The sequence below is a fragment of the Nyctibius grandis genome, chromosome Z (assembly GCF_013368605.1).
Source record: "Nyctibius grandis isolate bNycGra1 chromosome Z, bNycGra1.pri, whole genome shotgun sequence".
Taxonomy (NCBI): Eukaryota; Metazoa; Chordata; class Aves; order Nyctibiiformes; family Nyctibiidae; genus Nyctibius; species Nyctibius grandis.
Window position 1 is genome coordinate 37,653,644 of NC_090695.1, and position 14,622 is coordinate 37,668,265.

General features: G+C 37.4%; 1 protein-coding gene across 1 annotated transcript in view; it reads left to right on the top strand.

Moving 5' to 3' along the window:
• Positions 1-14,622, top strand: part of CCDC171 (coiled-coil domain containing 171) — a 135,524-nt gene that overhangs the window by 93,546 nt on the left and 27,356 nt on the right. The window contains exons 21-22 of the mRNA XM_068423283.1: positions 4,207-4,352; positions 7,399-7,453. Coding sequence (XP_068279384.1) covers positions 4,207-4,352; positions 7,399-7,453 — 201 coding nt within the window. The remainder of the gene's footprint in view (positions 1-4,206; positions 4,353-7,398; positions 7,454-14,622) is intronic.

Here is a 14,622-nt window from a genome sequence, read left to right on the forward strand (position 1 = left end):
TTAGTAAGCAGTTTGATCTAGCTTTAGTTATCTTGGAAAATATGCTCTCAGTGTAAATGTGTCACACATGCTTTGCATGAATTTAAACTGTATGATTGTCATCGTTCATCTAGAATTATTGTCCATCTGTTATCTTTTGAATAGAGTGCTTTATCGTGTGTAAAAAAATGACAATGTTAAACTTGATTTATTTTTGTAACTGGTTTTGAAGAAAGAGATTCCTCACTGCAAAGCCTAAGCTTATTAAAATTACTTGTGGAGGGACCCAGCCGACAGACATCCAATGAGATTTTTTTCTTCAGTGCTATCAGTTACTTGCTGTTCTCTCCAACAAATGGTTTTTCATGCTCAGTTTATGGGGAAAAAAAGCCTAAATCTAAAATATCTCTAAAGGGAACCCCTTCTAAAGATTCTGATGAAAACTCAACTGGTCTGTGAGATTTTTGTGGACTGTAGAGGCAGGAGTGCAGTGATGTCTGAATTAGCACTGGAATGCCTAAACATCTGAACTAAACAGATAACTGTCATTTTATGGAGTGTCAATAGATTTTAGTTTGGCTTCTAAGTTGGTTCAGAATCACTTGTGCTTGAAAGTGAAAGCTCAGCATCTTCACAGAACTATGTGCAGACATAGCAGGTTTTTAAAACCTTCGTTCTTCTTATCATATTTAGCCTCAACTTTCTAACAGTTGTAATTGTCCACAGAAAACATTTCAAGATAAATGCATTATCAGGTTTTGAAATTTTCTTATTTTTGTAAATACTAAGACCTGGGGGGCAAAATAAGGGCTATATTGTGGATTAAGTGAAATATCTCAAGGCTGTGCTTTTCTGATAACTGAACCTGAAGTGACCTTTCTCAGACACAATTACAGAGCTGTATGTTTTTCCTTTAATTTCATCAGGGGTTTAATTAGTATACAAATAAAACTTCCCTTATCTTCCTTTCTACCTAATTGGCTTGTCTGCGCTTATATATGAAGAATGTGAAAATGGGCTGTAATTAGGGTGACCGTGTTAACCTTTTTTTCTCAAATGTACTGTTGCCTAAAGGCCTCAAGGCCTAAAAACAGTGCTTTGGATTATTGCTTTGCAATCACTATGGCTCTCCCATAGGTTTTCTCATGAGCAGAAGGGCTTTGGGTGCTGCAGGTTCCCACTGCTTAACGGGATCTTCATTCTTCTCCCCACTAAATATTTATTGATTATCTCACTGCTCCACACTCAGCCTCCAACAACTTAATATCAGGTGACAGTCAGGAGAGTTCTCCAAGTAATTAGAGTGGAGCATTGAGGGAACAATTAGGAGCAGAGTTATTAAACTTGATTTATCCTATTCTCTCCTGAACACTTTCTTGGATATCAGAACATCACACTTTCACGATCTACCCTGGCTGAGAAATTAGTGGCTAACCTGCTGCTTATCATTGTTGCCTTGCTGCCTTGAGGCACACCGTCTTGGTTTCAGTCACTCAGCTGGAAATATTAGAGTCCATAAAGTTTATCAAGGGTTTTAATTAGATCAGTCTGAAGAAGGGAAAAAAGAGAGGCTTAGCAGCCATTACTTTAGAATACTCCACACTGTATTTGAGCAATTTCCAAGGCTTGACTTTAACCGACAGTAGCGAGGAGCTTCAAGAGAATGCTGAAACTGCTTTTAGAGAGCTAAAATCAGTTTACATTGTGCTTCGATATTGCAATATTATTGATAGGTAAAGTCTCAATCCTTTGGAGATTTCTGCAAATAATGGTGAAAGTTTTGAATATAATAAAGCAGCTGTTCAGGTATTTGATTTAATAATTTCTATATTGCTTCATCACCAGCTAGTGTGGATTGCTGGCCATGCCTCTCAAAGAGTTAGGCTTCATGCTTTCATCCCTGTTATAGCCTCATTAATAGGCCTGTGCTTGCAATTGGTAGGCAAGATTAGTTAGCAGCTCCCAGAACATTTTGACACCTGGTGGGTCTCTTCACCATTTGTAGTCAGTGATGAAAGCTTTATGTGGGAGCAGACAACTCTCTGGCCCCTGTAGAAGGATAGCTATCTAATAAAAATGAAATAAATGTGCATAATATTCCTATTATCCTATCTTTCTTCACTCATTTAGACCACTAGAATCTCGGAGCCAGACTCTGTTCCAGCAGCCTCTACAGCAAAATTTGCTTGCATCAAAATATTAGCTGAGTTGTATATTCTACATCGGCCAGAGCTCAGTTCTGTGACTGCATCTTAAGAACAGATTTTTCAGTCAGATGGGAAAGTGGGGTGAACAAACCATTGGCACCAGAGACATTGTTCTGTTCAGTAAATTTTGTTTGTCAAAAGATGGGTGAGGAGGGGAGACTCGAGTTGGTTTTCAGAGCTGTTTCCTCAATGCTGACTTAGCCTAAAACACACAAACAATAAACACAATAAATGAAAGAAGATAATGTTCTTTGTTCTCAAATTAAAGGCGTCTCCTTTTATCCTTGTTAATCCACATCTGGTTTCTTGGAAATAACTTTTCTGAAAATCTGACAATTCACAAATTCAGCTGTTCAGGCAGGGCTTTGATAGCTGCCAGTAGCATTAGGGTAGAATTTCTGAAAGCAACACTTCTGGTTTTGGATATCTTTATGCTAATAAAGCAGTGGAAGCATGAGTGTGTTTATCTTTTCTTACGTGAAAAATAGCATTCTTCCTTGAAAATAATGACATAAGAGGCAGAATAGAGTTACTCAACCTGCAGTAATTTGAGCAAGACTAATACTAACATTTCTGGGGTTTAGAGTTTCTTAAATAAACTCCTGATGTTTTTTTTTTTCTTACAGCAGTGATTAATCTTAGCCTGGATTTTGTAAATTGCTGAACAGAAAGTTCAGGTGGTGGTGCTGTACCTTCCAAATGCACCTTTGAAATAACTGGTTGCTTTTTTGTCGTGAGAAATATTTGAAGAAAACTTATGCCACTCCACAGATTTCAGTTTATTTTGCAGGATTATGCAGTTTTATGCTGTACTTTGTTATTTTATAGACATTTTCTCTAGCATATTGGTTTTTTGAAGTGCCTTTGACTCTTGGCTAGGTCTAAACTTTTTTTCAGATTAGTTCAGTTTTCAGTGCCCTCCAAATTTTTATCAGCCTTTTTTATAGACTGTTCTTAATACATATCCACAGCATAATACATATTCTCCGTGTTCCACAGTCCAGGTCAAGTACTCTTGAGTACAAATTATGCAGAGCATTCTTAGAACTGAAGCAGAAAACATATCCATAAATTTTGAAAGCAAGGTGCAAAGGCTCAGTCTTGCAACTTGTGCAGCCTTCTCTATCCTTCTGTATTAGTTTAGAATCTGTCAGGGCATTTGAATTTTGTAAAAGAATGTTTATAGCCACCTATTGTAATTTCTTTCTAAAAAGGCAGTTAACAGCTGTAAGTAAAATGTAACACTTAGCAACCTATGAAATCACATTATTAATATTCTAGTCTATAAAAGTATTGATTTATCGCAGCAGAAAGGAGTAGCAACTAGCCAGGTTCTGTATTAATTAGTTCTGTGTGCTATTTGTCATCTATTGGATTAATCTGAATTGATTTAAAGCACGTTGCGTTAATTCTAAGCTGGAGAGAAACACTAAAATAGTACATGTACTATTTTGCATATTGGAAAACTAATGTTAAAATAGTGAAAGCACCATAAAATAGTGATTTATTCTTAGCAAGAATTGCAGCAAAACTGTACTTAATGCACTAACAGAGAATATTAGATTCTTTTTTCTTTTTAATTGTGAAATTTGAGTAGTGCAGAATATTTAAATAAATGCTACTTTCTTTATTCCCTTTGTTTCTTTGTGAATTTTCTTTAATGTTCATTTTAAATTAAGTTTTGAGACTATCCTGTTCTCTTTAATGCTGTACTCTTGACTATTTCTACTGTGTTTAGATGTGATATTCGTAGATACAGTACCTGTAGCATAGTATATATACCTGTTTGATCAACAGATGACTTTATTTTATAAAACATATTTGTACATAGGCAATATACTAAAAACTGGAGGATTCTGAGTTAGTAATGTTTTTGCTAGAGAATTTTAAAACCTTACTATGTAATGGTCCAAATCTACTTTGCAGTCAGTCTGTTTTCCACTTTGTTTAATAGCCTGTGGCATAAATTGAAGTTAATTATTTGGGCTGACAAGTAACTCTGCTTTCTGTCTGCTTGCAGAGACTCTCCGAGGCAAAGATGGAGCTGAGAAGGAAAGATCAATCTCTGCGTCAGCTCAATAGACTTCTTACCCAGCTGGAGCAGGACAAGCGTCGACTGAAAGAGAGCATCCATGATGCAGAGAGTGCCCTCTGCATGGCAGCAAAGTGAGCGCTGGGACCTTGGGGAGATCACTTAAAACGGACAAAAGATCAATTCCTACTTTCATGCACAGGATTTTCACCCTGGCTAATGTAATGCTAGAAAACAAAAGTACATCTGTCTCTCTTTGAAATTCAGTGATAGCCTTCTAAAAAGAAAACTGTTAGTTCAAGACACTAGATGGTATGTTTTCTGTAGTTATCCTATAATAGTGCTCCAAATTCTGGGTCATGAAATAGCATGGGCATTTTTGTTTGCCAATTATCTTGCTGGTTTGACAACATCTCTTTGGCAGATCCCTAACGCTCTGTTTATTTAAGAAATGATTACTTGTTTTCTCTATTTCCTCCTTATCTTTTTATGGAGAGATACAATTTATTTATAATAAATACAGAAACGTCAACTAGGTGACAGATCTTAGCTGCCAAGGGGGCTGAAACCCAATTTGGACCTAGCCTTATCTGTGGAACAGGATAGACCTTTCAACTGATTTCAGAGAGTTTTGGATTTAGACATAAAACCCATGCCTTTTTATACCATAACCTGGAGAGTGGAAGGAAATGTTCAGGGACCAATCTTGAAGAGACTGGTAGTCAAAAGGTGTTCCATTGACTTGAATGAGATTATTACTAACCTCTTACAGTCGTATAGTCAGATAAAAAGATAAATCTTTGCAGACTCTGTTACCTATTACTCTTACTGTAGTATGTACTTTGCATATTGTTGGTCCATGGCTAAGATTTAAAAAAAAGTTTAATTTAAAATTAAAATTTCTCATTATACCTGGGATACATTTGACCTCTGAAGAACAATAGCTTAGAAGCTTTGAGGGTTTTATGCAGAAGTGAAATAATGTAATTAATATAGTTATCAGTGAAATGTTTAACAAGCTAATTAAAATGATAAATGTTATTTAGTATGAGTGTACTAAAGCAGATGTCACCTGAAGAAGGACTTGTTGTGGAAAGCTTGCCCCTTTTCACCCTGCCCCAACCTATTTTATGCACTCCAGTAAAGATCATTCCCTGTAGCCCTTCTTCTATTCAGAAAAGGTTATTTTAACATGGAGTGGTTTTAAAATTGGCTTTATTTCTGTATATAGCAGTTGAATATTGACGAAGAAAAAACCTATACCAGTTATTGTTCTACCAACTCTTCATAACAAATGTCTTTTTTTCCCTTTGGAACACATAAGCAAAGTAAGTGAAATAGACTTTCTTTTGTCCAGAAAATCTTATTTTAATACCTCTTCTATAACTTGAGTGAATGTAAGGAATGCATGGCTGTCTTTCAAGTTCTTTCCTAATCTTTTGTACAGCTTTAAAAGGTAGCAAGATGGCTAGCTCATTCTGGGAATGTCTGTCTTGATATTCTTGCAGTAGTGGCCAGCATTTCCGTTCCACTTTCCTCCAGAGTAGGAAGCAGTATTAATAAAAGTGTCTGATAGCAGTGCACTTGACAGAAATTTAGTAGCCTTTTGGTCATTTCTCTGCTAGATAGAAACTCTTTGTCAAACCTTCACCCCAGCTATTGTGTAAAAGATGATGTAAAGCATGTTCCTCATGCCTGAAATACATTTCTGGATAGTAATCCTAAAGAATAGTTCTATGATCCAGTTCCTATTTCCCTTACACCTGTAGAAGCTGATGAATATATGAAATAACGATTGAATAAAATGTGGATCCTGGCATGTAGAGGTGCAATAGATTCATTTTTTAAACTTTTGTTCCTAGGTGCTATAAACAAATATTACCAGACATTTATTTTAAGATGTTATTTAAGATAATAAATCAACTGTAGTCAAGGGCTTTCTGTTCACAAAAATAAGAACCTGGGGACCACCTATTAACCTGGATCTGAAATTCCATCTAAAGGTACTTCCCTTTTTATGATGAATACCTGAGAACATGTGAGGAACAGACTGACTTCTATGTCAGTAACTAACTTAGAAATTAGTGGTGTTGAACTGGCTCTGTAGAACTGACTTCACCCAGACAAATAGCAGTCACTACATAAATGAGACCAACAGAGAAGTTGAACAGCGTGTCCCTGTCAATCTAGTCCAAAGAAAGGCAGGATCCTGAAAAGAGAAAAATCTGTGTGACAGCTTTGCTAAGAGTGTAAAACCCAATCTTACTCTTCTGGCCACCTTACTGTATTTGCTGTTAGGATAGCATGAATGAAGAAATGAGGAAGCAGTGGTCATTCCAGGCAAAAGAACACCATGGTTTTGCTGTTTTAGGAACTGTAAGTGCTCAAACAAAATATTCACATAGCTGGCAACGTAAAAGACAGTCCTGGAATATTAAGGTGTATCAGCTTTTCTGGTGTAGATTCCATTTGATTTCCTGTGGTGTTCTGTTGGTCATGCCATCCTGTTCTCCTTAGTCATATGGTATTACACAACTTTAATTCCATTTCTGTCAACACATCAGATGAGGTTTTTTATGGCAGCCTAACTAATCAAAGCTGTCTTTCTTACTGAAGCCCTAATCTACAAAAAGGCATAAGATTAGTATTTCATTCTCCAAACTTCTGTTTCATAAGGATAGGATCCTTGACTGGACTTCTTTTGGAAAAGAACCAATGGAGTGTTCAGGTTTAGAGAAGACAGGAAGACATATGCATAGAAGTACATAGTTGTTAGGCCCATATAATCAATGAAAAACATAGAATTTGTCAGTGTTTTCCAGTATGAGAATGTAATCTCTTCCTGCTAGAGCCTGGACTCCGTTCAACATGCCCTTTTTATCCAAGACTGCAGATTTCTTCTCCAAGAACGTGATAGTTATTCATTGATATGCCTATAAATACAGCTAGTTTAACTGCTTATCCATAACAGAAATATTTTTCATATGGAAACATGCCAAATAGTGGTCCATGAACTATTTCTTAGGGTTTGCATTGCAGATATAAGATACAAATGTAACAGTTTGAGTTATCAACAATTATTTTTAAAGACATGATGGTTATAAGGAAGCAGAAAATTAATTTCTATATCAGTAGAGCTCCAGTTCTATTAACTACTCCTTTTTTTTCCTCTTGTAATAGAGACAAAGAATTAATTATCAGGCACATGAAATTTGTGGAAGCCACTCTTCATAAGGTAAGAATTTGAAGTGTTCCCTCTGCATTTGTATTTCCAAATGCATCAAGGTTTTACAACTGCTTATTCTCAGGGAGGGAGGGGAGTAGAAGTTGTTGTAAAGCAACTTCCTTTCCTTAGCGTTTAAGTTTCCATCTTCAGCTTCTTTCATCTCCAAAAGCTATTCATATTTAGTGAAATAAAATACAGTTTTGTAGTACACGGACTTCTTATTTTTAATATAAAACTTATTACAAAATTCACCTTCCTTCCCTCAATCACTGAGCACTATTTTTGGTTACCAAGTGAAGACTATTGATCATCCAAACAATTTGTAATTGCTGCTGAGTTAACTCTGTGTCCTGAGTAAGGTGGAGGTCATCTGGTGAGGCCACATACGTGGTGGCCATAAGACATTTGGCTTTGTGCGTCCTGCTTTAATCTTTGATACATGATGAATAAAATAAGGAAAAGACAGTAAGTATTAACCTGTAATCAAAAACTTAACATGTTTTTTTTTAAAACCTTTTTTTTAAATTGAGTAATAATCTCAATTTGTCTCTTTGAATTGTACTATTTTGCCCTGGTATATATTCTTTGAAGGTCCAAGAGAACTGTATATGTTAATTATTTGGAAGAAAGAGCTTTTTTTTTAACTGTAGCTCTAGTGGCTGATTGGTTTATAACTGTTTTTAGGCCAGAGCAACACAGAGCAAAAGAAGTGTTCTTATTACCTTGGAGTGTTCATTTCCCTTATCACATCTTGAATTCCCAACAACATGGAATCTATTCCTTCTTTTAGTTTCTGTCTCCACCAAAACTGCTGTTAATTTAATTTTCAGATACCTTTTTCAAGCATCTGTTTCCTTTAATGTTCACAGAAAGTGACAGTACCTAAACTGTGTGTTTTAGCTGCTGCAAACTGTGCTGATAGGTCTTGTCTTCCTTTGTGTCCCCATCTTCTTCATACTGGCTTCTTTTAAGCTTGGGAAATCTATGTAATGCTGAAAGTGCTGTGTTTTTACAGTAACATATACATGTAATGTCCTTGGCCTTGAGAATTTATTGTTCTGGATTGCAAGTTTACATTTTGATTTAGAAGGCAGTGCTGTATATGTCCAAGGATTGAAATGTTTGGGGAAAGCTTACAGGGAGGGTCACATACTTAGTACTGATTTTCCTGATGCAGTGAATGGATTGTGAAACTGCCATCTTTCTTTGAGAATTTTAGTTGCCACATCTGCTTCTTAGTTCTTGATGTACGTAGTTGTTAGGCCCAAATAGCTTGAGTAGCAGAGTAATTTATCCTTTCTGGTTTGTCAACCTAAAAAATGAGAAAAACATAAGAATTAGAAATGTCAGGATGCTCCTTTCAGCAGGAGCTAAAAAGAATTGATTGTAAATCATTCATAATTTGACATATCATTTCTCCTAGAAGAACAAAGGGAAATTATTGATCTTTGGGAAATATCTGAAATGTAAACCCTACCTCATAATGGTAGCTAATTAAGTAACATGAATGAACATGGCTTATGTGTAAACTATCAAGTTTACACTGTTATTCTTAAAGGTTTTCTCACACAGTGAACAATCAGAACATGATGAAGTAGATGAAGTACTAGTAAAGGAACCACAAGCCTGTCTTTCCCCCCATAGAAATTCTGGGAACTGCTTTTGTTTTCAAAAAAGGAATCAAAAGAAAATGGATAAAGTTCAGAATCATTTGGACTTGAAAAAGTATTGCTATTAGCTGCAGATATATTTATGGGAGTTTGAAATTGAACATTGTGGTATTTCTACGTTGATGTATTCATGAGCAAATATCCACAAAATTCCACTGCATCACTTGCAGAATCTGTGTTATCAATACGTAATGCTAAATTTTTGCCTATAGAGCTCAGAGGGATTTTACAGACATGCTTGGTAATCTTAGACTCAGGGTAAGACAGTATACACTGATACCCATTAAAGTGACCTCATTCTTTTCTGTACTCTATCACTACAAGAATTCTAGGAGGCAGCAGTGTAGGTACTAGATCATCTGCCTTTGTGTATACTTGAATGTAACATTCAGCAAACAAAGCAAGAAGAAGCAGAGCTGAGGGAGGCAAACTCTGTGCATGCTTCTAAAACAGCTCTAGACAAGGGATCATTTACAACACTTCCCCCCTTGTGACTGGATGGAAAATCTACTATACATTGGCTTTGTCAAGAAGTGCTTGGCCATACTTGTGCCCAGAATGATTCTTTTAAGACCGTTTCAGAGCCACCTTTTTAAATCATCATGAATATTTATGAAGGATAAATGTTGAAGAACTTGAGCATGTGCTCTGCTGAGAGAAAATATTTTAGCAGCTAGTTCCATATCCTTCATAACCTGCAAGATACTCTTTAGGAGGTTATTTTTTGTCTTATCCTGGTGGGTCTTGTCATGTTAGCTACCTTCATCTGACTTCTGAAGCTGGGTTATTTGCACAAGAATTCCTGATACCATTAAAATAAGAGATCTTTCTTGGTTTTATACCATCTAAGTATTGAAGACAAATATCAAAGTGCAAAGTGAATATTTTACCAAATTTAAAAAACAAAACCCACCACCAAGGGCAAACAAAGGACCTCAAGAAGATTTTGGGTTGGTTCAGTTTTATTCTCATAATATTAAAGATGACCAAAAGGTAATAGCTGAATTTTTTTAAAATCTAGGTTCAGAAAACAGATGCCATATTTTTTTTCTTCCCTAGGATCTCTTATGTAGCCTTAAACTGAAAAACTTAGCAAAGTAGAACAGGTTTAAACATTGGCTGCTTAGAGGATTTGTGTCTGTAACTTGACCAATTCCTTTTAAAAAAAAAGCCCAATGTAAGATGCAAAATGGTAACAGAAATAAATTAATTTTTACTGGAAGAGTTCGTAGGAGAAATTCCATCTGCTTGAAGTTCAAACATAAAGTTTTCTTTAAAAGTCTTCTCATCAAGGGAAAAAGCATTTAAGTAAATCTCTTATTTTAAAACCCATCTGCAGCTCTTTTTTATGTATGAAAAATAAATGATTTCTTGAAACTCTTTCCTCTCAAAAATATGTTGTTTTTTCTTATAAATATACCCTTGTTATACTTGTTGATAAACTGTATTTTATTATTAATTTCTTCTGTACTTCTTAATATCATGTTTGTGTAATAGAGTAAGAGACATTAAATCTGTTCATTTTATACAACTAGATTCTTTAGCGTGTGTAGTTAATGCCTTATTAGTTATGGTAATCCCATCATTGGAAGAAATCCTTTTAAACTGTCTCTGCTAAAATCTTCAGCCTTCCATTTGTGTCGCCTCTCAGTTTGAGTGCTTGTGGTGGGTTAGCCTTGGCCAGCAGCCAGATGCCCACCCAGCCGCTCTCTCACTCCCCCTCAGCAGGCCAGGGGGACAAAATAGGATGAGAAGGCTTGTGTGTTGAGATATAGATAGGGAGATTCACAGAGTCACAGAATGTTAGGGATTGGAAGGGACCTCGAAATATCATCTAGTCCAATCCCCCTGCCGCAGCAGGATTACCTAGGCCATATCACACAGGAACGCGTCCAGGCGGGTTTTGAATGTCTCCAGAGAAGGAGACTCCACAACCTCTCTGGGCAGCCTGTTCCAGTGTTCAGTTACCCTCACTGTAAGGAAGTTTTTCCTCATATTTATGTGGAACCTCCTGTGTTCCAGCTTGCACCCGTTGCCTCTTGTCCTGTCAATGGATGTCACTGAGAAGAGCCTGGCTCCATCCTCATGACACTTGCCCTTTCCATATTTATAAACATTAATGAGGTCACCCCTCAGTCTCCTCTTCTCCAAGCTAAAGAAACCCAGCTCCCTCAGCCTCTCCTCATAAGGGAGATGTTCCACTAGATTGCGTGCTAGTTACTGTCACAGGTAAAACAGAGTTGTCTTGGGAAGAATTGTTTTAATTTATTTATTAAAATAGATTTGGATAGTGAGAAACAAAGACAAAAAAGTTAGCATCCTCCTGCCTTTTATGCTCCGCTTCGCTCCTGACTCCTCTGTCCATGCCCTGAGGTGCAGGGGGAAAAGGGGCAGGGGATTGCAGTCAGTCCATAACAACTAGTCTTTGCCGCTCCTTCCTCCTCACGCTGTTCCCCTGCTCCACTGTGGGCTCTTCACATGGGATGCAGTCCTTCAAGAATACCTGCTCTGGCATGGGCTCTCCATGGACTTCGGTTCCTTCAGGAACTACCCACTTGCTCCGGTGTGGGGTCCTTTATGGGCTACAGTGTGGACATGTGCTCCAGCATGGTCTCTTTCATGAGCTCCAGGGAAATACCTGAGCTGGTGCCACAAACACTCCCCCCAACCCTGCTTCTTCTCTAACTTTGGTGTTCACAGGGCTGTTTCTCACTCTTCTTCTTCCCTCCTCCTCTGCCTGTGTGGTGTTTTTTTCCCTTTCTTAAATACATTTTCACAGAGGCGCCACCATCATGGCTGCAGGGCTCAGCTGTGCCCTGCAGGTGGGTTGGTTGGAGCTGGCTGTGTCCAGCACGGGGAGCCCCAGCCTCTCCTCACAAAGACCACCCTGCAGCCCCCACTGCCAGCGCCTGGGCACCTGCACCCAGTACAGTGCTCTAACTACACCTTCTTCAGCCTCCCTAAATCCCTGTTCTCTAAACTCTGCCTGTGCAGAACACCACTGTGGGAGGTCATCCCAGCGAGTCAGCCTGTACAGAGACAGAAAATTGTTTCTCTTTCCCCTCGTACTCTTAACTATTAAAGTCTTGACAAGCTTTATGGGCTGGCAGAGTTTTCAGCCTGTCCCAGCCCCAGCTGCTTAGGTTTTGGCCATTTTAACAGGTTAATAAAGTACTGTGTCTTCACAAGTTTAGGCTGTTACCTGCTACCCTGTGAGGCTGATGAGCTGTGATAATGAGTCAGTAAAAATCACAAAAAACCTCCCCCCAAAAAATCTTTTTCCCAACACCAGGTAGCAACTCACTCATTCTGACATTTTGGGACAGTTCAGGGATCAAAGCACATATCCACTGTGCTCCTTTCCTTTTGGCACGTGGTCAGAAAAATTATTCTTCATCCATTTCTACAATGCATTTCATTTCTGCTGATTGAAAGGTTTGTACGCCAGCTGGCAGAACAGGTTCCACAGAGAGCCGTTCCTTCCACTGTTGTGTTTCATTGTCTCACTGCTGCTCCCCTTCCACACCTGTTGTCTTCTCCAAAATGTCCCTAAACTGGCTATGCCTGAGATTTGGGCCCCACAGATCTATCAGTTGAAAAAAATCTGAATACTTTATGATCTGTCCTGTTATACACTTGTAAAATACAAAGACAAAATTATCTTTCTTAATCCAAGGTAATGGTGTTTTTAATACAGGACAAAGAGACAGTTGGAGATGGGGTGAGACCATTGAAGACTTGAGAATTAGTAACGTGGTAGCATTAGATTGCTATTTCTGATGCGGTCCATGGCAATAAAATACGTTTCCTTATCATGGTTGTTTTTTTGCCTGTGAGAAATTAATTTACCATAGGTTTAAGTCCATATGCAAGTGACTACGTCAGTAAAAACACTCAGTGTAAGTGGCAATAATTGTTAGTCTCAACAAGAAGACCACGAATTGATCAGGCCTTGAAAAACAGAACAGTTGTGAGACTTAAGTTAGCTGCCACAATCAGACTTCAAGAGATGTGACCTGATACTTTTAGGTGTACTGATCAGCCACATTTCTCTGAGTTAACTGGGATCTGTAGTCTATCATATTGTTTAGTTATCTCAATAATGATTTAAAAGCTCTTAAATTTTTCCCTAGCCTAATGTCACTCCCAGAGCTGGTTCTTCTGTGTGTTTAGGTGCATTAACCGAGTGAAGCCTGCTTGTGCATGTGCTCAGGGTCTGTTCATCACTGTGGTCCTTGGTTGTTCTAAACTGACACTATCACAAGCCTATTGAAACAGTGGGAATGTGTACATGCAATAAAATCACAAGGAAAACCCAGTTAGAATATTAAAATTCTCAATTACTGCTGTAGAAAGTGTATAGTAGGAAACAAGCTATTATTTCTCTGTGATAAGAAAAAAATGACATAAAAAGATTACTTTTTCTCCTCTTCCATCTCAAATTAGCACCTCTTCATTTCAATGTTTTATGAATGACTTTTCTTTCCCCCCCAAGTAATCTGACTTTCTTGATCCTTGTTCCTAAAGATCAGTTGTGCAGGACATACAGGTGTTAGCACAGCTGGCTCGCTGATGACAACTCCGTCCATATAGCTGTCTAGTGTGTCATCATTCATACTGTTCAGTGTCATTCTGACCTAGCAAAGCTAAAAATGGTACTTGAGCTCAAGAGGGATTTAAAAACCTTGACAAACTAAAGATAAGACATTGCCGAATGTCATATCCACGTGCTTAACTGTTTTCTGCTTAGACATATCTAAATAACTGATTTCAGGGTGCATTTTTCTTCTTTCTCTTTTGTTTTTTTTTGTTTTTTTTTTTTAAAAAAAAAGGCCGAATACTTTTGTGTAGTTTGCCTTCAGTAATGAAAAATCCTTGTTTGGAGAATTGTGGAATTACTGAATACATTAGCTGTTATTTTCTCCAGACAGAGGTTCATTTTCAGCCCAAGGTCACTGAAATCCATTCAGAGGGAATGTATTATAGTGCACATCCTGCAGCTACAGTGAAGCTTAGGTGCAGTGGTCAATGTCTGCGAAAAACAACTCTGGATCAAATTAACATCTTATTCAACAGAGCATGTAGTGTGTAGTAATATGAGAAAGCTTGAATTAAACTTACAGGTAAACCTGGGATGGTATTCTACTATGAAAATTAATTTTCAGAATCTTGACTAGTCTTTAAAAAAAAAACAAACAAAAAAAAAACAAAAAGGAAAAAGCCAAGCATACCCAAAACATCAGTTTTGTGAGATATATGTCTCCTTACACAAATGCTGTTATTCAGCAATTAATATTCTTTTAAAAACCACCTATGAAATGACTTGTATTGTAATTAAATACAGATTTCCATGGCAGTAATCAAAAAGGACAGTCACTAAATCTGTATGCTAATACAGAAATTTTTAGTAGATTTTCAGTTAAGTGAAATATTTGGTATACCTAATTACATTAATGTATGGCTACCTACAGCAGAGTATGTGCAAATGCTATTTAAAACCTCCACTAT